Below are 22,172 nucleotides of genomic sequence, written 5' to 3'. Positions count from 1 at the left end.
ACTCAGCCCGAGGCCCCCAGCTGAGGCGGCAGTGGCTCTGTGCAGGCACCCCGGGCCCGCGAGCAGACGCCTCCTTCAGATGACTTCTTGCAGGCAATGGGGCCATGCCCAAGACATGCCCCCTCAGCCTTTGGCCCTGCCCAGCCCGTCTGTCAGCCAGCCTAGCCTGACCAGTGCTGTGGGCTGGCACTCAGCAGGGATGAAAATGCCCTCGGTCGGTGCTGTCCACGTGGGACCTGCTCGCCTCATGTAGCTGCCGAGTCCTTGCGGTGTGGCTAGGGCCCGTGAGGAAGTGGAGTTTTAATTGGATTTAATTTTTTTTTTCCTTATTCAACTCAAACAGCCATAGTTGGGCAGTGGCTGTCATACGGGATAGTTCAGATCTAGACGGACAGTTTGTTCCGAGAGAGAGGTGTAGCGGGGAGACCAGAGGCCATCAAGTCGGGCTTCTTCATCGAGCCGCCCACATCTGACCTGATTCCAGGCTCCGTCCACCGAGGCCGGGCACCAAGAGGTGCGCGGCCTGAGTCCCCGGTTGCCAGCCCTCTGGGTGACCTCCAGTGAGGCTGTGTACTGAGCGTAGAGCTGATTCTGCAGACAGCTTCCAGCCCCCTGAGACCCAGCCCAGGCCCCACCCCGTCGGTGGGTGGTCCCAGTGTGCGTGCTCGTGTGTGCGTGCATGTCCGTGCACAGACGTGTCCACGTGTGGGCGTGCATTTCTGTGTCCGGAGCTGAACCTGTCTTGGCCCCGTCGGTGGGTGGTCCCAGTGTGAGTGCTCGTGTGTGCGTGCATGTCCGTGCACAGACGTGTCCACGTGTGGGCGTGCATTTCTGTGTCTGGAGCTGACCCTGTCTTGGCCCCACCCTGTCGGTGGGTGGTCCCAGTGTGCGTGCTCGTGTGTGCGTGCATGTCCGTGCACAGACGTGTCCACGTGTGGGCGTGCATTTCTGTGTCTTGGCCCTCGGCTTCCTCATTCTCCACGTGACCACCGGGTCCTGTCTCTGCCCTCCCCGTGAACCGTGTGGCTCTAAGCCCCCACCTCAGTGTGTCTCCACTGCCCGATGCCCTCAGCTGACAGACGTGCTGATCTTGTCACACCCAGCAGCTGCGTGCAGAAATGCTACTGCAAGCCAGAGCGGGCTCCGCAGCACCCTTGCAAGATGTCAGAACTGTCCACCATTACTCTGTAAGTGCGTGGCTGCGGCCCGTGTCCTGGAGGGGAGGGGGACGCATGCCGCCTCCGCCCGGAGCCCGCGTCCTGCTGCTCGCGGGGCGGGAGGGGAGCAGAGGGCCGTTTGCGCCTCCAGCCCCGACCCCCTTCCTGGCTGCTGCATGCTGACGTCTGTGTGTCTTGTGAGTTCCCTGCAATCTCGTGGCGGCCGGCAGGAAGGGAGGGGGGGGATGGAGCTGCAGCCTTTCAGGGAACAGCCAGGGCTTGGCTGGTGCTGAGGACGGTCTCAGGAGCCTTGGCCCCTGCTGCTTCGATGTGTCGTCTTTCCCCAATGTCCTCGTGCTCTGGGCTCCGGTCTTTGAAACTGCCAGGTTATTTCTGCTAGTCTTAGAGCTTGGGTTTATGTGGTCCGCCCCCCTCACGGGACCTGGGTCCTCACTACAGTGAACCCCACTCTCCCCTCATGTGTCCGGTCGGTGCTCACTGTCTTAGTCTCCGTCACAACCCTGTGAGGTGGGTCCTTGTATCGTCCCCATGTTGCAGATGTGGAAACTGAAGCACAGAGAGGTGGAGCGACTCACTCCAGGTCACATAATTGGCGGGGTGAGGATTTGGGCCCATGGAGTCCTGTCACCGGCCCCAGGGTACCTCGGATGGGAGCTGCGGCCTCATTTGGGCATCTCTTTAAGTGTTCTGGCTGTTGGAAGCTTTTCTTGGTATTTTTTAGGACAGTTTTTTTTTTTTTTTCCATGGATGCCTCCTCAGGGCAGAGGAACAGATGCCGCTGTCTCTCTGGGTGAATCAGATCATACAGTGATTCTGTGGCTGTTCTCAGAGAGGTGTCCTGAGGCTCACACCCTCTGTCCCCATTGAAAGGCCTCTGGTTGGCTCTGAAGTGCGGAGGCCCCAGAACTCGGGGCCCCGGTGACCTCCTCATCTGCCTCCACTTCCCCATCGGTCAGAGGCTCACTGGGGTGCCCTGAGTCCCTGGCAGAAGTCCTGACCGTTCCTGACTGCCTCGGGGCTGCCGGGGAGGGGAGGTGTCATCCTCGGACGGTGTGATGGGCCACCCCGGTACCAGTCCACCCCCAGTGCCAGGCACCACACCCCGGTGTCAGTCCACCACACCCCGATACCAGTCCACCACACCCCGTGCCAGGCACCACCCCTGTCAGGCGTGGAAGGGCCCGCGCCAATACCTGAAGGTTCGCTCTTTCTCACACATGTCCTGTCCCGTGCACGGCCACCACAGAAGCCAAAGTGTGGCCTTTTGGTGTCCAGGGCACTTTGCAAACTACAAGGACAGGACCCTGGAAACAGACCTATTTGTGGGAGAACAGGGAACTGGATCATGGGCACGACCCAGGGCCATTGTCCCTCTTGAGCCCAGGACCGCGGGCATGTCCCGGGGCCACCGTCCCTCCCGAGCCCAGGACCGCGGGCACGTCCCGGGGCCACCGTCCCTCCCGAGCCCAGGACCGCGGGCACGTCCCGGGGCCACCGTCCCTCCCGAGCCCAGGACCGCGGGCACGTCCCGGGGCCACCGTCCCTCCCGAGCCCAGGACCGCGGGCACGTCCCGGGGCCACCGTCCCTCCCGAGCCCAGGACCGCGGGCACGTCCCGGGGCCACCGTCCCTCCCGAGCCCAGGACCGCGGGCACGTCCCTGGGCCACCGTCCCTCCCGAGCCCAGGACCGCGGGCACGTCCCGAGGCCACCGTCCCTCCCGAGCCCAGGATCACGGGCACGACCCACGGCCACTGTCCCTCCCGAGCCCAGGACCACGGGCACAACCCACGGCCATTGTCCCTCCCGAGCCCAGGACCACGGGCACGTCCCAGGGTCACTGTCCCTCCCGAGCCCAGGACCGCGGGCACGTCCCGGGGCCATTGTCCCTCCTGAGTCCCTTCAATTAAGCTGTCCTTGTAAAGCCGTCTTTTTAGGTGGGGCCACAGAGGGACCCCGAGGTGCCCTTGTGCCTGCATTTCTTCTTTAGAAGTTGTTATTTAGCCAACTGTCCCTGCTGTCTCTGGCGCCCTGGGTGTCGGCAGAGGGGCAGGGCCCAGGTCACCTTCAGTTTTAAGGGCCCTGAAGCTTTCACACGGGGCCTGTGCGGTCCGAGTATTCCTCCACGGGCAGGCTGTTCCCGAGTGTGGGCGCTGTGCGGGCCACAGAGGGGAGCAGGGGTAAGGGGCCACCAGGCCCGCCTCCGAGGGGCCGCAGTCCGAGAGAGAACAGACAGGTGGGTGGCTCGACCGCTCCAGCTCCGGAGCTGGGCTCAGAGTGAGCACTGCCCAGATCCCACTGGCCCCAGCCCTGGTCCCGGGACCCCAGGCCTTGCAGAACGGACTGCCCACAAGCCTGGCGAGGGTGGATGGGTGCCTAGGCCTCGAGGGCCTTCTTCCTTCCAGGGATCAGCCTCCGTCCACAGGAAGGTCTCCCCAGCTCACTCCTCCCTTTTCTATGTGTCTCCTTCCCTCCCTTCCTTTCTTCTGTTCCCCACTTTCTCCTTCCTTCCCTCTGGGAAGCCAAGGGCCTCACTTGGCCTCTATGGATTTGCTTCTGAAATCAGAGCCCACATTCAACAGAACATTCTCCCCCAGAAAAGCTGGGATGGGGAAGAGGGGGGGGCGCAGGTATTAAAGCCCCCCACGCCCAGCTGTCCACCCTGTGGACCGAGGGCTGCAGGGAGACCTGACCTCCCTCCCACTCACACCCAGACGCAGAGGGCCGCGGAGGCAGGCCACGCCTCCCGGACAGGCCCCCGCTTTGAGGATATTCGAAGGGAGCCGGTACACTGGGGGTGGACGGAGATGGGTCACACGCTTGGGAACCCTCTGGGAGCTCCCTCCTCACAGAGCAGGACCCACAGGGACCCGCACGGCGCATGCTCTTGTTGTCTTTTGTGGCTTCTGTGCCCCGCCCCTCGGAACAGAGCCCTTCCCACCGGGTCGTGGGGAGGGTCAGGCAGAGGGTCCCCAGCTGACACATCCCTGCCCCCCCTACCCGTGCAGACAGCCTTCTCTCCTTTTGACTCGGTTTCCCGGGTGGCGAGTTCCTCCTGCTTGGATGGAATCACTCATGCCCACAGTCAGTGTGTCCTTCCTAGAACCCCACCCAGTCTCTCCTGCTGTGGCCCCCAGACCGTGCTCCTACCCCACCCCACCTTCCTGTCGTCAGCACCTCCCTGTCACTCTGTGAGTGTCCCTGGCCAGCCCCGGACGCAGACCCCTACCTGTCCGTGTGGCCCCTCAGGGCTGCTCTCCAGGCGCCTGCAGCTTCCTTTCAGAGCCCCCCATTGGTCCGCTTACCCGTCACGTCCGTCACTCAAGCCTTCCGTGTCCCGCCCCCGTGTTTGGCCCTGCCTTCACGTTTCCCACAAGGGGTGTCAGTGCGTCCACACTCACAGGTGTGCGTGTAGTGGGCCTGCAGGGTCCTGATGTGGCCCAGAGGGACAGGGGCCCTGCAGAGCCCATGAGGGAGCTCTGAGCCTGGGTTTTGCGGGCCACCATCCCTCCCAGCCCCGTGACCTCGGGGAGAACCCCAGGGAGGTCCGTGGACAGGGATCCGGCGCTGGGGGAGATGACAGGGCTGGGACCGGGGCTCTCTGCCCCCCACGGCTCCAGCCCAGGTGCTGGTGGTCCCCAGAGCAGGTGCCTTGCTCTCTCCCGACAGGCGGCTGGCCCGGTCCACCCTGCTGCTCATCCCGCTGTTTGGAATCCACTACACGGTGTTCGCCTTCTCCCCGGAGAATGTCAGCAAGAGGGAGAGGCTGGTGTTTGAGCTGGGGCTGGGCTCCTTCCAGGTACGTGTTGGGGGGCAGGACTCACCGGGATCCAGGGCCCCGGCCCTAACCTGCTCATGGTTCTAGAAACTTCTTTAGCCTAAAGAGGGCCTCCAGGCTTCCATCTCTGCAGTAAGCGCAGTAGACTCAAAGGTTGCTGGGAGAGCCTGTTCTGACTACACTCTGATGTCTTCCTGTCCCTGGGTCTGGGTGTCCTGAGCCAGGCCTCTCTTAGGTGACCTAAGACAGTAGCCCCCTCATCCCTCACCAGCGGCTCTGGGTGTGGGCAGAGTGTCCACCAGGGACCTCTCTGTCCACGTCCTGACTTCAGCGTAGACCGTGTATCCCAGGAGCGCTGGAGGTCTGTCTTGCCAAAGTCAGGGTGCCCAGAGCAGGACCTGGCCACAGAGTGCTGAACGAGCGGAACTGGTGGACGCGCGTGTGGACACAGAACTAAATGACCCGGGGAGGGGGCGGGGCACGGGACTGGTGACTCCGGACGTGAAGGAATAAGTAGGAGGGTCGTAAACAAGTGAGCAAAGGAGTGTTGGCAGGAGGATGAGTAGATCAGATGGGAGCGTGAGGGAGCAGGCGGGGCCCCCTCAAATGCCCCCAGGTTACAGCCACTGTTCCTGAGCCCAACTGTTTAAACGTTCATCTGAGCTGGAGGGTCAGAAAGTGTTTCTGGCTTGAGTCTCTTCCCTCTCTCCATTTAATTCTCAGCCTGGCAAGGGTCTGATTTATAAAGACAAACCCTAGCCTGGGGTTCCTGTCCCAGCACGAGAAACCTGCACGCAGAGAAAACACATAGAGACCGTGGTAGGGTAGCTGAGCACCTCCTCTGTGCCAAGCACTCACCCACGTGGTGTTGGGTGTGGTGTCCGCAAGAGTGGCCCAGGGAGGGGGGGTAACACAGGTCTGTGCTGTCCCGGTGGGGTGTGCCTTCAGGGCGCCTGCAGGCTGGTTGGAGAGCCCAGAGAACATTCTGGGGCCTTCAGGGAGGCCTCTGTAGGAAGCGTGATATATAGAGCTGTTCTTTGCGTTAGGATGGGAAGGATTTGACCAATGAAAAGTGAGCTCTGAAGCCAGGGGCATCGGGAGGGGACTCTCTTGCCAGCCACCTGGCTCCATGGCAGTGGCCATCTTGCTGGGGGAGAACTTGCCCCCCCCCCCCCCCCCCCGTTACCCCTGGTTCCTGGGCGGCTGGTGTCCCTCCTGCCAAGTGATTGTATTCTTCTGCTTCCTGGTGTCACCTTCACTCCCGCCCCCTCCCACACCCTCTGCGTGGAGGACCCTTCGCCATTGGTTCCTGGGCGGCTGGTGTCCCTCCTGCCAAGTGATTGTATTTTTCTGCTTCCTGGTGTCACCTTCACTCCCGCCCCCTCCCACACCCTCTGCGTGGAGGACCCTTCGCCAGTGGTTCCTGGGCGGCTGGTGTCCCTCTTGCCAAGTGATTGTATTTTTCTGCTTCCTGGTGTCACCTTCACTCCCGCCCCCTCCCACACCCTCTGCGTGGAGGGTCCCTCGCCAGTGTGCTCAGGCCTTTCTGTTCTCTCCCCAGGGCTTCGTGGTGGCTGTTCTCTATTGCTTTCTGAATGGGGAGGTAAGATCCTGGCCCTCTGGCTTCTTAGCAGTGGGGGTGGGGGCTTGCTGAGGAGCAGACAGGGGGCGGCCTGCGACCACACAGGGCTTGTCGCCCAGACCAGGGCTTTGCCAGACTCCCAGGACTACAGGAGGCGGGGGGGCGGGGGGGGGTGTGGCCGTGGAGCCAGGGTCTCCTGCAGGCTCCCCCTTGTGCTGGCCTCTCTCCTGCTTTGTGGTCCAGGCAGGGCCCAGGGGCAGAGACCCCCCCACACTCCGACCGCTTGAAGGCATCCGCTGCAGAGCGCGGACGCACCGGGGAGGGCTCGCACTGTAAGAGACGCCTCAGTAAAAGAGCACTGAGAGTGAGGAGGCAGGGCAGGGCCTAGGAGATGGTGCCCGAGAGTGAGGAGGCAGGGCCGGGCCTAGGAGATGCTGCCCGTGGCCGTGAGGCTGTGATGAGCAGGGACCCTGAGCAGGGAGCGGCCCGAGGCTCAGCACTGCCTCCGGTGGTCAGCCTGCCCGCCCAACCCATCCTCTGTCCAGAGGGGACTGTGAGGACGTGGCAGAGATGGGGTGAGGGGCCTGGAACCGTCTAGAAATGCCCCCCCTTTCCAGTGTGGTGCTCTTGAGGTCTCCAGAGCTCACCTGTTGGGTGATGCTTTTGAGCAGAGCCCCGGCCAGAAGCGCTGAGGTGCGGGGGGCGGGGGGAAGGCTTTGGAGGGTGGTCAGCGTCTCGGCTGAGAGAAGTCAGCAGGCTTCTCCACTTCTGCATCCGAGAAACACAAAGGCTGGGCTCAGGGATCGCCCAGACACCCTGTAGAAAGGCCAGATCAGGAGAGGCGGACGGGAGGACAGGCAGGGGGAGCCCCTGGGCCTGCTGTCGAAGAGGGAGCTGGAGCTGGAGGGGTGGGTGCTGGTTCCGGTTCTGGCTGTGCGGTCCGAGCACCGCACGAAGGGGCCGGCCGGATGGAGGGGGCATCGGAGGCTGAGCCACACGCCGGGCTCAGAGCAAGTGGGTGCGTTAGGTAGTGGCCCTCGGCTCTGACTGCGTCCAAGAATCCCTGGGAAGCTTGAAAACAGGTGGACGCCTCATTCCAGAGACTGTGATGTGACTATTGTGGGGTGTGGTCTGAGCATCTGGATTTTTAAAGCTGTCCAGACGAGTCTCACGTGCAGCCCACTATGGGGCTGACGGTCAGCAGGAGGGGGGCTCCTCGCTCTGACCTGTCTGACCCTTTCAAAGCCTCCCTGAAGGCCCCAGCCCGTCTCACAGCCTCAGGAGCCACAGTCTCTGACTGTGGACAAAGAGCGGCCAGGAGCCGAGGCTCACGGCCCCCAGGAAGCCGTTAGCGGGCCGGGCTCAGACGGTGACGGGGCCAGGGGCTGCAGTCAGCTCCTCCGAGGCCTCCTTTCCCACTGGGGACCGGGGACTGCTGGCCGCAGTGCCTGGCTGGGAGGGCCCCCGGGCCGGAGGCAGGTGGACGGGACCGGAGGGCACGTCCCTCCGGAGGTGGGTGACCTGGGTGACCGCCGTGTCGCTCCCTGCAGGTGCAGGCGGAGATCAAGCGTAAGTGGCGGAGCTGGAAGGTGAACCGCTACTTTGCCGTGGACTTCAAGCACCGGCACCCGTCCCTGGCCAGCAGCGGGGTGAACGGGGGCACCCAGCTCTCCATCTTGAGCAAGAGCAGCTCCCAGATCCGCATGTCCGGCCTCCCGGCCGACAACCTGGCCACCTGAGCCCCCTCCGCCCTCCTCTCCTCCACACGCAGGCTGGGGCTGCCGGCGGGGGCCGGCCGTGCATGTCGAGCCTCTTTCCTCCCTCCGGGCAGGCCCCGGGCTGGACGCTGGGCTCCCCGAGGGGGGGAGGACGCAGGTGCAGGTGGGCACCCCCCCCACCACCTTCCCGTCTTGGCGCTGGTCCCACCCACCATGGACCCCTGGGCCCTGACCCCAGATATGTAAATACCCCTCAAATCTGGAAAACTGTCTCATCCTGATCCCTTCATCCAGTGTCCCAGCTCCACCTGCCCCATCTGCCGGCCTCAGTGACCCCTGACCCCTGTCACGAGGCCGACGACCTTGCTTTGGGGGCTCAGGGGGCCTGCCCGGCAGTCTCTCGAAGTGTCTGACTCTCAGTGTGGATTCTCAAGTCTTCTCGCCACCCTGGGGCCCTTCCCGGGCCTGGCCCAGTGCCTGGGACCAGCCTGAAGGCCGGTTTGGACAGCCAGAGCGTCCTTCAGTGCTGGCCGGTAGGTATGAAGGGCCCTCGAGCTCAGCCACGCCGTGGTGTCCGGGTGCCCAGCTCCTGGCGATCGGGGCAATGGGACAGCTCCGGGGCTCTTCCCATCGGAGACTGCCCTTTGGGAACGGCGCTCAAGGTCAGGGGACGTTCTGGTGCTTTTCACGCGGCCCAAGGAAAACTGCCGGGAGCTGGGAGCGTGGATACGATTGGGAAGGAGATGGAAAGAGTGCACAAGGACCCGCGGAAGAAGACCCTCACCACGTCCATTGCTTGACCCCCGCCTCACGGTGGGCAGGAGTTCATCTGGGAGCCTCTCTCCTGCCCCGCCTGCCCCTGGCCTCAGTCGTGGGAGGTGAGAGGCGGGTGCCACGCCTCCCACACGGAATCCCTAATCATCCCCTCCCCCCCCCCCCCCTGCTGTGAAGTCAAAGCCATGACTAGGACGAACCGGACGCCTTCCTGTGGCGGCAGTGAACTCTGAAGCACCCGACATCTCCGTGGGCCCAGTTCAGGGCCCGGGCTCCCACCCCCGACCCCATGGACAACAAGGGGCCCCGGCCGCCAGCTCCTGGGGCTTGGACTCAGCTACAGAAACCCCTGAGACCTCCACAGACGCCCCCCCCCCCCCCCCCCGTGTGCTCTCGCCACTGAATCACCACGGAAGGATCCCGAGGGGGAGCCTCGCCCGCCGAGCCTGTTTGTAGAAGCTTCTGGAAGGAGTGGGGCACCCCAGCGCCGGCCCTGACTCCCCACAGCCTGGGCATGAGAAGGGCCAGACCCGGTTCAGGGCGGGGGGAACAGTGCTGGCCCGCTGGGCCCCGCGTGTGGGGCGGCTTCGTGCCACGGCGACTCGGGTGTTCCTGTCCCAGTGTTCAGGGTGCTCGCAGAGGCCGGGTGGGGGGCTTTGCCTGGTTTAGAAAGAGGAAGGGGCCCGGGGGCTGGTGGAACTGTTCAGATCAGGGAGGCCTTCAGAGCAACTGGGGACGGGCCTAGCTGCTGGGTTTAGAGGACGCTGGCCCCCAGGTCCCTGGCAAAGCCGGGGAGAGACGAGCCGGGTGCCATCACCTGGGACCCTTTGCACTCAGGCTGGCCGTGGGCTGTGCAGCGGCCCTTCCGTCAGGCACTTGGCCTCACGGCCCCCGCCCCCTGCTTTGGGAGGTCAGTCCGTGACCCAAGTGGGTGTCCACTGGCCACCTGGCACTTCAGGCCCCATCGCGGGGCCCGAGCCGCTTGGAAGGGGCCACGAGCTGGGATTCGGAACATAAGGTCTGTCCCAGTCAGACCCAGACCAGTGAGACTTGCAGACGGAGCGTTCCCTGTCTGGGCCTCAGTTTCCCCGTTTGTGAGAGGAGGGCACTTGTCAAGCTTCTCCAGGCTCTATCCTTCAGTGAGTCTCCCGTTCAGCTCGAGAGCAGGGAAAAGGGCGTGCACCACTGTGACGTGTGTCAACGAAGGTTTTGCTGTGTGTGTGTGTGTGTGTGTGTGTGTGTGTGTGTGTGTGTGTGGTGCTGTTATTTGTGGAAATGGGACATGTGTCTCTTTCCTTTGGACACAACAGTGGGAGCTGGTGGGCCGAGGGAAGGGCCAGGCCAGGGGCAGGTGGACAGGCACCTGGGGCACGAGGTGCAGACCGGACCCGGGCCTGGCAGGGCAGGGTGCCATGACTGAGTGGGGAGCGGTCCCCCGAGGATAGACCTTACTTCTCCATCCTTGCCCCCATCAGCGTGTCTGCTTCACCGTGGAAGACACTTTGACTTTACACATAGATCATCGCACAGCAGCAAAAACAAAATCAACCCCGAAGCCCCTGTGTGGCCGCCGGAGCCCTGGGCCTGGTCCTCACAGAGGGTCCAGCTTCCTGTTGGTTTGTCGGTTTGTTTTCCAATCTGAAACTACCCTTGCCAGTCTTGTGAGCAGGGGCACCTGCTGTTATTTTGGATATTCCGGGAGGGAAGGCAGCTGGCCTTCGGGGTTACGGGCAGTGGAGAGGGAGACAGCGTGAGGTTTGGGTAAAAGCCTTCCCTCTCTGATCCTTTGTTTTCAAATCTGTAAAATGGGCGGTAAGACGAGATGATCTGTTGAGCCCAGTGCCTGGTTGGATTCTCTGTATAAACAGCAGACACCCCCTGGGAGGGGCCTCAGGCAGGGACTGTGGTGTTTGTCTGGTCCAGGAAAGGAAAAGCAGGCACACGGGGTGAGGAGAGGCCTCGGAGTGAGGGGAGTGGGGAGGAGTGAAGCCCCAGACGCCACGACTCCGGAAGGTCATTACCAGGAAGGCAGTTACTCGTAGCCGGTGCAATCCGAAAAGACAGAACCCAGCCGGGGAAGGCTGAGTCCTTGGGAGGGGAAATCACTCATCCTTGGTCACGACCGCCCCAGCTGTGACCCGGCGTGGCCGTGTGGAGAAAGTCTCCAGCCCTGGGGGGAAGGGTCACCAGGTAAGGAATGCTGAGGCTGCCCAGGAGCCTTTGAGGGGTCAAAGTGTGAGGTTTGCGGGCCTCAGTGGCTCTGGTGGTCCCCAGCACTGTGGGCCTCATGACTGTCCCCATGCTTGAGGCCAGGCCACCTTGGCACACCCATGACCTGCAGTGGTTCCTTCTCTGACCACCCCCCCTTCCCCTCCAGACTGGCTGCTCCGGGGAACAGGGCCAGGCGCTGGGGCCAGGCCTGAGGCTCGCTGGGCACCTCTGTCCACCGTCACCCGCCACCTGCCCTGCCTGCTGATTCCCCTCCTGACCCTTTCCCTTCCCAGAGGGAAGCTAGAAGAGGCTTTCTTTGTCATTCTGTGGTTACCTTTGACCCCTCAAGGTCACTCCAAAGTGAAAGCACTGAGCGCTTTGGTACCTTAAATTCCTCCGTGAGCCTGGTGACCGTGCACGCTTCTGGGGAAGCCCTGAGCCAGGAGCAGGGGACTTGGGCCCCCCCGCCCCTCCCCCCCGCTTGGCCTCTGACCTTCATTTGGCCTTGACTCCTTCCCATGCGTCTTTGGGGAGACTCACGAAGACCTGGAGCTGGGAGGAACCTTGGAGATCTGCAGCTCAAACATCCCCATTGAGCTGGTAAAAAAAATGCAGGTGGGTGGGACGCAGAACACACTTTAGACACACGAGCGAGGAGGCGGGCCCGCCCGTGTGTGCCCAGCCCTGCATGGGCCCGAACGAGCCCCTCGACACAGCTCATCAGAGAGCCTGCAGCCTCGCACAGGAGAGGGCGCTGCTTAGGAGTTGTCAGGACTCCACAGAGTACAGGAGGGGGGACCGAGTCACCGTGATGTGATGTGGCGAGACCTGCGTGCCTCCCTGGGCCTCACCCCCTGCCCCGCGCTCCGAGGCTGACCCTCTTCCTCACCTGAGGAACGAGAGGGGGTGGTTTGCCTTCTGTCCCACGGGACAGGGATGGGGTTGAAGTGAGATGCCCTGTGTGTGGAAGGGCTTTGGTAACCACACAGGAGCGGGCTGGGTATTGGGGTGAAGACCCCTGAAGGCTTCCCTGTGCTGTTAACTGCTTCAAGCCCTCCTGGGTTAACCTTTGTCCCCTTTGTAAAAAGCCACCGGAACTGAGGGTAAAGCGGAGGCCAGGGGCTCTGATGAACACAGAATTCCAGGTTCGTCTCCATCTACAGATTCCATTTGTTCTTGCCGTCAGGGTAAGGAGGCTTCCGTGTGTGGGTGACGTCAGCCTTTTCCTGCCACCCCCACAGGAATCCTTCAAAGATCTGCAACATCCCTCGAATGGGCCAGGTGCTCATTCCTTCTCCCCGCCTTGAACCTGAGTCCTGGGGCGTGTCTGTGCTTGGCGACGTGTGTCTTGTCTTGTGTCCGTCTTCTGTAGCTTTGCCCCTGTGAGGGCTGGAGGGGGACCACCCCTGGCATCCCAGGCGTGGCTCCGGGATACCTCATCGGAGCCCGGTCAGCCTGGGTTTCTTCTCCCACAGTACGGACAAGCCCCACAGACCTCCCTGCTACTGCGGCCACCATTCATGCTGTGCTCACAACCTTGTCTGGGATTTGGGGGATGTCAAACTGCTGTAGATGACTCAATAAATGTCTTATCATTTTTCCTGGTGGCTGTAACTTGGCAGAAGTAGAGGGCAGGGAGGAGAGGAGGTGGAAAGGGTACAAACCTAATGTCCTGAGTCCTGTCGCCTTTTGGATGTCAAAGGGCAGGGATGAGAATGGATCTGAGTGAGCTTCGCGTGGACTGGAAAAGTGACACCCCAGACTGGAAAAGTGACACCCCGGACTTGGAAAAGTGACACCCCGGCCTCAAAGGACCTGTGAGGATCATGCAGTGTGAGTGGGTTCACAGCCACTTGGGATGCTTTGTGTTCCCAGAAAAGGAAGCAGTTCACCGCATAGTCTTTCTCGTCTCATGGGATCCACATTGTTTTATGAGAGTGGCCACCAGAAGTCCCCAAAGCTTGCCAGGAGCGAGCCTTTCATTCCAGGGCACCGCGGCGATGCCACTGGCTGCCAGAGTCCCATTCCATAATGCCTCTGGGTCCTCAGAGCCACCAGCCCCTGCCAGACTAGATAACCAATTCCAGGTGACCCCCGTTCCCTGAGGGTCTGTTGATGTTCGCAGTCCCCAGCGCCCATTTTTCACGTCAGTCCAAACTGTTAGTTGTCACAGAAGAGAATTTTTGCCAGTTTAGGGAAGAAATACCGGGCAGCTCATAGAACCCGTGAGGCTGGAGATGCCAGAAAGGGTGTCGGGAGCCACCTCATGCTACACAGGCCGGGTGGCAAAGGCATTGAGTGCGGCTAGCCCAGTGAGGTTTCCTCTGGGCCTGGGGCCCAGACTCACCCTGTCTGAAAGCAGACAGCTTGGCCGCCACCCTCACCGGCGGGTCCGACTGCATACGACGTGTCTTTCAAGTCACTCACTCCTGCACCCGCCTCACGTGAGTCCACGGGGGTCGCCGTGCACTTCTGCAGGGGACGCCGGACATTTGAGTGCTTGGGACTCCACCCTGGGAAGGTCAGGCTGGACAGATTCTCAGTGTAGCGATTGTATTACAAAGTCCTGACATCGTACGCGGCCAGCCCTGCAGGCCCGAGCGAGGGCAGAGCCAGCAACCTCCAGGGACCGGGTGGGCCACTCAGGACGTCAGGTCAGTGGGACGATAGCATGGCAGCCCGGCAACCAGAAAGGCCATTTGCCAAAGGTGCCCTGGCGTTCGGGCTGTGTTCCCGGCGGGAGGCTGGCTGGTCAGCTTCAGACGCAGGCCCGGGGGGCTGGAAGGAGGAGGTGGACAGTATCTCTCTCTAGCCCAGCCGTTTTCTGTTTTAGGCAGCCTCACGTCTGCTCACACCTCACTGGGCCACACGGCCACCGTTCACTGCACCCCTAATGACACTGGAAGGGAAGGACGACTCTGGCTGGCAAACAGGAGTTTGTGTCGTAGTCTCAAACCCCCAAATCTGTGGGGGTTCAGGTGGCGGTCACTGGGCTCAGCGATCTCCCGGGCCACTACACTGGGGACAATCCGGGGGATGCCGTCTCTAACGTGAACTGCAGGATCACCCTGGGGCGGTCCTCCGTCAGATCAGGGGGACCGGCTGATGCCCACGGCGGGGGGCGGGGGACGCCACTCTGCGGTGAGGTGTGAGGACGCGTCTGCCACATTCTGCGTCCTCCCTCCCCGCTCTTTCACGACCGCGTTTGCCGAGCGCCTTCTGCTCCCTCGTGGCTTCCACATTATTTAATCTCTTTTTAATTTGGGTGATTATCAGAGTAATGATGTAGTTCACCCTTTTTTCCTCACCCCCTCCCTTTTTTTTCCTGGTCTTTTAATTTCTGTCGGTTACCCTCAAGTGAACCCAGTTTGAATGCGTCTGAGCCTTCCAGCTTTGTTAGACTGCCCTCTGGTGGACGCCGATGGCAGCGCCTCTCTGGTCTGAACATAGAGCTGGAGGCCAAGATGATGATTCCACCTGGGAAACTCGGTCTGGGGACAGCTCGTCTGACCTTCAAGATGCAGCGTGGTTGAGGCTTCAAGGCTAACGTAGAGCGGGTTTTTCTCGGCCGGTTCAATAGCTGTTTCCTACATTTCTATAAAGAAGAGGCTTAGGGGTTGTCAAGCTTATTATATCAGAAGGAGGATGGCGGCAACTTGCAGGGGTCGTCAAACTTTTTATAAAAACCGCCCACTTTTGCAGTGCTGGTAGACCTGGTCCCTACCGCCCACTAGTGGGCGGTTCAGCTTTCATGATGGGCCAATCGCGGCGCTGTTTGGTTGCACGGTAGGGACCAGGTTGACCAGCACTGCAAAGTGGGCGGTTTTTATAAAAAGTTTGACGACCCCTGCGAGTGACACTCTCCATTTATTGACAATTTCCTGAGTGCCTACTGTACGTTGGGAGCTGCTCTGTCACCGGGGAGCATCGGAGATCAGGAGCTTGCCTTCTAGGTAAAGAAGGAAAGAAACGGGGTGGTTTCAGGTGGAATCGGGGGGAAGCTGACAAGCTTTCAGCTGGGAAGTACGGAGGACCGGGAGGGGGTGGCTTGGTTTGGATAGCGCAGCCGGGGAAGGTCTATCCGAGATGCAGCATGGGATCATCTAAAAGCCCCCGAGCCTCGTGGGCCCCTCGCCTGGGGTCCCTGCCAACACCTCAGGGGAGAGCATTTCATGTAGAGGTGCCAGCAAGAAAAACGCACTGCAGTATGAAATAAACACACATGTCCCAGGGAGGGCGTACCACTTCCCTCGGGCCGCCCTCAGGATTTCCATCAACGAGGAGGCTTACAACAGCAGAAATCAATTCTCTCACAGTGCTGGAGGCCGGGCGTGGAAAAGTGGGGCGGAGGCAGGGCCGAGCCTGCTGAAGGCCTTCGGGGGAGGCGGTCCCCTGCCTTTCTCTTGATGGCAAACCCAGGCAACCCTTGGCTTTTCAGGTACATGGCTCTGGGCTGTCCCCGCTCACTGCGTGGCCTTCTCCCTCTGTCTGTCTGCTACTCTTTTTTTTTTTTTTAATTTTTTTTATTTATTCATTTTAGAAAGGAGAGAGAGAGGGGAAGAGAGAGAGAGAGGAGAGAGAGAAGGGGGGAGGAGCAGGAAGCATCAACTCCCATATGTGCCTTGACCAGGCAAGCCCAGGGTTTTGAACCAGCGACCTCAGCATTTCCAGGTCAATGCTTTATCCACTGCGCCACCACAGGTCAGGCCTCTGCTACTGTTCTTACAAGGACACCACTCATAGTGGATTCAGGGCCCACCCGAACCCAGTTTGACCTCATAGTAGTTCATTAGATCTGCAAAGGCCCCTATTTGCAGATGAGATCACATCGACAGGTGCCTGGAGTTAGGATTTCAACGTGCCTTTGGGGCTGGAGGAACGTTTCAACCCACAACAAGGGCAGGTGAGCCTGGAGGCTCTCTGGCTGAGCTGACCCACGGCTTTGACTGAGGCTGTTCGGAAGTGGTGGGGGTTGATGATGGATTGGTGACAAGAGGGTCTGGCGGCCTCCTCTCACCCACAGCCACCTCTCGTCACCACCAGCGTGTCTCAGTCAAACACATCCACCAGCCCTGGTCCTCCCCGGCCCTGGTGTGGTCCTTGCTTTTGTCACGTTTCTCATGGAAAGGGACTCCTGAGAGTCCATTGTCCGCTGGCTCACAACTTCCACAGTGGCGCCCACATCCCGCTGGGGCCCAGTCTTAGCCACTCGAGCCGGATGAAATTCGCTCCCCGGGGCTGGACACTGACCTTCTCTCACTGCCCGAACAACTCTAACTTCCAAGAAACTGAGTGCCCTTCCCGGAGCAGAAACAAAGCAAGCCAAAGCAAGACTCCGCAGCCAGCCACACCTCCTGGTGGAGGGCAAAGGGGGCAGAGCCATCCTTCACATCCGTTCTGACACACACGGGCTCTCCGATGGGGATTGGGGAGCTAAGTCGCAGCTCTAGGCAGCATACCTCCACCAGCTCACGGGAAGAGTGTTTGGCCCCCGGGACTCCCTCTTAGTCACTCTTCTCTCTTTCCCTACCCACCTGGCTTACCCTGTTCTTGCTACTTCCTCCTCACCACCAGGTCCCTCCTCTCTACCCCTGGTCTAGACTCAGGCATGGCTCGGCGGTCTGTGCTTTTCTTGAGCTGATACTATTTGAGGGCCCCTGTCTTCTGGGTTTCCCTGACACTTAGGAACCTTTTGTGGTGTTTTCTTTAACTCACTTGTCTTCAGACAGTCACTGCATGGGCAATGCATCATTTCCTGTGTATTAACCGTGACCTCAGTTGACCATCCGGGCTCTGGGTCTCCAGACACAGCACGTTGGCATAGGCGTGCTCACGCAGTGAGTACCATGGAGAGAGGCACGTGAACTCGCGTTCCAGCACCACAGACAGTTCCGAGATCCCGCACCTCCCGGAGCCCGGCATCTTTGTGTGCCGATCGCAGATCGCATCTGCTGTGAACAAAGGCAGATAGATCTAGGTTTTATGGGCCCTGAAACTCATATGATTTTGGGAGGGGAGTCTTCTTTAATATAAATGCGAACACTTGGATTCCACATTGGCATAACAGTGAGGTTCTGTTTGTTTATTTGTTTGTTTTTAGAATGAGAAAAGTTGACAACCATCACCAGCACTATAAAATCCAGAAAACCAACATAATATCATAGTTGTATTGATTACCCTAGGAAATGTTTTCCCCGGCTTCGTGCATGTCAAACTTGGTTTCCGCACCTCTGCTCTGACTCTGTAGGACTTCTTCCTAGCATGACGCCATCTCTGGCCCTCTGCCTCTGTATGTGATGCGGCGAGAACACAGGAGTATTCCTGGAGTAAGAGTCCAACTGTGTAATAAACCAACAGCGCGATCCTTATTTGTTATCCAAACTGAATGGACCTCTAATTTAACTTCCCCTTAGCTGGATCCCCTGAGAGCTCACGGTGGCTTCAAGACTGTCAGACATATAAGATGGTGTTAAGTTAAATTTTCAGTCCCTTGCAAGAGAGCGTGCCCTGTTAGAGGCGTCCGATACCCCTGGGGGAGGGAGGATCTGGCCAGTCAACTTTCCCAGGAGAATTTGTTCCCGAGCCTGAGTGTTCATGAGCAAAGAAGGAGAAGAGAAGAGGAAGGAAACAACATTAGAAGCAAAGAAAGGGGCCTGAGCAACGACTTCACTTTCTACTGACCAGCTTTCTGTGAGCCCAAATCCGGTGAAACGCCGCTGATGCTTTCTTATAAAATTCCACACTGAAGCCACACTGAGTTTGATGCACTCACACAGGAAATATGAATGGCGCATCTGGTAAGTTCCATGTGCTTTAGATGTCTGGGACTAGAACCATGGATTAAGGATACGATTTTTTTTTTTTTTTCTGGAAAGAAGTCCTTTTATTGGTTAGGCCTCCTGGGCTCTGAAATGGCCTGGCCAGAGGACCAACCTCCTTCTTCATTTGCATCGCAAGCAGAGACATGTTGAAACCGGGTCATGACACAGTTGGTTATTTAACCTGAGCGGCAAGCTGGTGAAGAAACAGCAAACATAAAAAGCCTCGGGAGTTGAAAGCAAACTCTCTCCCCCATCAGTAGACAAGTTCCCCGTCTTGATTTCTTTGAGAGGAATATCGGTGGCTGGGTCTGCACTGCCCTCTGCTGGTCACTTGATTACCAGCAAGGGCAGCCCAGCGCTCCCTGTTTGGAAATCACAAGAGCTGTTTGCACACCGTGACTCATACACGAGATAACCATAACCTGGGGCCAGAGCAAGTTCAAATATTTACTATAATTAACATCAGGAGGAAAAACTTATGTCTTACTCTCTTTGTGCAAAGAATGTGGCCAAGGGAGTATTTCATGGTGGATTTAACTCTTTGCCTTCCCTGTAGCTGAGGCATACATTTAACTCCCTCCAACCCTCCACCCCCCGCCCTGATTTTGTAATGAGAGCGTCCAAAAACTGTAGACAGTTTCTGTAAGATTTCATCTGAGCCAAACTGACGACATGCCCGGGAGCAATATCTCCAATGCGCCAGAGAGGGACAGTTCTGCAGTGTCTTTCATGCACGTGGAGTTAAGGAGGGAAAGAGGGAGATTATATGATGGTGTGAGAAAGCTAGGTGGGGATTACAGGCTAATGAACAAGGTTATGTGCTTTCTTGAGGGTGGTTACATCTTGAGGGGTCTGGAAAAGGGATCTAGCCTTTCAAAGGTATGCTAACCTAGATTCGCAAGAACAAAGGACAGACTGGCTTAAAAACCTTTTACTAAAGAAGTTCTGGGCCCGAGGTGCAAGGACCCACCGCGACCTGTCCAGTTAGAAATTTACCATCAGCTCATTGAAATGCTGGGCCGTTGGGGGAGGGGCAATACCATACAACTCTGTGAGGTTACTTTCAGTCACCAAACTGGTACACACCCCACCTTTCATTCACGCTGATTAATTTTTTTTTTTCTGAAGGCCACGTAAGTGTGAGAAACATGTCTGGTGTCATTCAAGCAGTGAACATGTGTGTAAGAATGTTCACGCTTCAGGCCCTGGCCGGTTGGCTCAGCGGTAGAGCGTCGGCCTGGCGTGCGGGGGACCCGGGTTTGATTCCCAGCCAGGGCACACAGGAGAAGCACCCATCTGCTTCTCCACCCCCCCCTTCCTCTCTATCTCTCTCTTCCCCTCCCGCAGCCAAGGCTCCATTGGAGCAAAGATGGCCCGGGCGCTGGGGATGGCTCCTTGGCCTCTGCCCCAGGCACTAGAGTGGCTCTGGTCGCGGCAGAGTGACGCCCCGGAGGGGCAGAGCATCACCCCCTGGTGGGCAGAGCTTCACCCCTGGTGGGCGTGCCAGGTGGATCCTGGTCGGGCGCATGCGGGAGTCTGTCTGACTGTCTCTCCCCGTTTCCAGCTTCAGAAAAATACAAAAAAAAAAAAAAGGAATGTTCACGCTTCATTGTAAACACGCGTGTACTCGTCTACCCATTCATTCATTCCTCAGATTTTCATGGAGATGTTTGCCCCGCCCTCCCTCCCCCACTTTGGGAAAGGGATGCGTCTCTTGGCCTCAAGGAGTGTGTTGTTTGTACGGAAAATACTAAGCAGCTAAAAGCGGGCGAACAGGAAGACGCGTCCTCCTAGCAGGCGTGGTGGGTACCCGCCCACCATTATTCGTAATGCCCCAAAGTGGAAACAACTCAGATGTCCATCAATTGCTAAATCAACAAATGGGGTCTGTCCAGCCACTAGAATAGTATTTAGACATAAAAAAGGAATAAAATAATGATCCGTGCTAGAACAGGGCTGAACCTTGAAACCGTTATGTTCAGTGACAGAAGCCAGTCACCAAAGGCCACAGAAAACGTGGTTCCTCCGAAGGCAATGTCTGGACCGGGGAAATCTCTGAGACAGAGAGTGGATTCATGGTCCCTGAGGGCTGGGGGTGGGTTCTGGGGGCTGCAGGGGTGACAGCTGAGAGGTGTAGGCTTTCTTTGTGAGATGATGGACAGGTTCTCAAATTGACCGTGGCGATGGCTGCGAACATCTGCCAATATACTAAAAACTATGGCATTGTACATTTTAAATGGTGGATTGTTTGGTATGCAGATTCTATCTCACTAACATTGTTTCTTAAAAAGTTTAAAAAAATGAAACACCACTGAGAAGGAGAAACATTGCTGTTGAGTAGATTTGAGGAGTTTTGAGTCAGATCAGACATATTTGGAAGGAGCTGTAAAGGCTGGGTTAAGAAATACTAACACTAATACTATTAATAATAATTGTAAAAATAAAAAGTTCAGTTTTTTCATCTTTATCCAACTTAAACTGTACTTCGATAAATACTGCCATAGAATATATCCTACCTTTTATGTTTAATTTGTCTTCAGCATTTTTTCATAATTCAATTTAGCTTTTTTAATTGGATGTTTTAAGCATGACTGTGCTAAGGTTCAGGTAATAAGTCTTTCTGCCCTCTATAAAAAGTCATCAGACTGTTTTCCAAAGTGGCAGTGCAGCACCAGCTATGCACAAGGGTCTGATGCTCTGCATCCTTGTCAGCACTTGGTATTGCTAGTTGTTTTTTTAAGCCTTTGTAATCAGTGTGTAGTGATGTTCACTGTAGCTTTCATCTGTATTTCCCTAATGAATTATGCGGATGAATAACTTTTCCTGTGTTTCTTTGCTACTCATATCTTTCCTTCAGTTAAATATCTGTTCACATCTTTCACCTATTTTTTTTTTAAAATGAGTTACGTATTTGTTTCCTTCTTATTAAGTTATGGAGAGTTAAAAACATTTTTTTTTCATACAAATTCTTTGTCACACATGTGATTTACAAATTATTTCCCCCCGGTCTGTGGCTTCTCTTTATTTTCTTAATAGTATCTTTAGAAGAACAGACTTTAGACTTTTAAAAATGTTGATAAAGCCCAATTGGTCAATTAAAACTTTTATTTTCCTACTTTTGTTTTTAGAGGCATTCTTTTTTTTTTTTGTATTTTTCTGAAGTTGGAAACGGGGAGGCAGTCAGACTCCCGCATATGCCCAACCGGGATCCACCCAGTACGCCCACCAGGGGGCGATGCTCTGCCCATCTGGGGCTTCGCTCTTTTGCGACCAGAGCCATTCTAGCGCCTGAGGCAGAGGCCACAGAGCCATCCCCAGAGGCATTCTTTTTAATGCAGTAGGGAATAGAGAGATTTTTAAGAATTTCGAGCAGTGGAACAATATATTACAAGAGACATTTTTAAAAATGTGGTCCTATTGTAGACAATAGTATAAATTGAAGTAGAAATAAATCTTGAGTAAGAAAAACCAACTGTTACAATACATTACGTGTGAAATAAGTGAGGACACAGGTAGGTGTGGAAACAACAGGAATAGTAGTTTATTAAAACTTCACCTCTGCTTAATGAGAGTATACTAATGATCAAATAAGAGTCCCCTAAGGCCAGGGTCAGGTGACTCCTAAGGGATATCAGGAGTCCTTTAACTGGTGACATAAGAAAGCCCAACCTCCTTAATTCCATCTGGCCTGTTGCTCAACATGTGCTTCTGTTTTTGTATCATGATTTCCTATTCAGTCAGAAAACACCAGTTTTCTAAGATGCAATTTGACTGTCATGTTTATATCAGTGAGCTGTTGCTGTGTCACGAATCCCCTCAACACACAGAGTTGTAAAACAATCACCATTTATTTAGGTTCTGGTTCTGAAAACGGGCAGTTCGGGCTGGGTTCAGCTGAGCGGTTCATCTGGTTCCTGCTGGGGCCCTCTCCGACATGTGTCAGTGCCTTTCTAGAATGGCTCGTTTCTGCTGCTGGCTGAGCTGGAGGGGTTTGCTTGGCAGCTGGCAGGGTTCCGAGAGATAGAGCTGAAGAATGCATGGCCTTGTGAGGCCCAGACCCAGAACTGGCGTTACCCACTGTATTTAACTGGACAAAACAAGCCAGCCCAGAC

General features: G+C 57.5%; 1 protein-coding gene across 4 annotated transcripts in view; it reads left to right on the top strand.

Moving 5' to 3' along the window:
- The window catches only part of ADCYAP1R1 (ADCYAP receptor type I), a 61,303-nt gene extending 48,463 nt beyond the window's left edge, over window positions 1-12,840 (top strand). For 2 of the 4 annotated variants that reach the window (XM_066353832.1, XM_066353834.1), the window contains 3 exons: window positions 4,846-4,975; window positions 6,516-6,557; window positions 8,087-12,840. In XM_066353832.1, coding sequence (XP_066209929.1) covers window positions 4,846-4,975; window positions 6,516-6,557; window positions 8,087-8,275 — 361 coding nt within the window. In that variant the 3' untranslated portion in view covers window positions 8,276-12,840. Of the gene's footprint in view, window positions 1-1,103; window positions 1,188-4,845; window positions 4,976-6,515; window positions 6,558-8,086 lie in introns of all 4 variants that reach the window. The other 2 variants (XM_066353833.1, XM_066353831.1) reach the window with 2 other exon arrangements.
- The last annotated feature ends 9,332 nt before the right edge of the window (window positions 12,841-22,172 follow it).

Source organism: Saccopteryx leptura, chromosome 12 (assembly GCF_036850995.1).
Source record: "Saccopteryx leptura isolate mSacLep1 chromosome 12, mSacLep1_pri_phased_curated, whole genome shotgun sequence".
Taxonomy (NCBI): Eukaryota; Metazoa; Chordata; class Mammalia; order Chiroptera; family Emballonuridae; genus Saccopteryx; species Saccopteryx leptura.
This window is presented reverse-complemented; position numbering and strand designations above follow the sequence as displayed.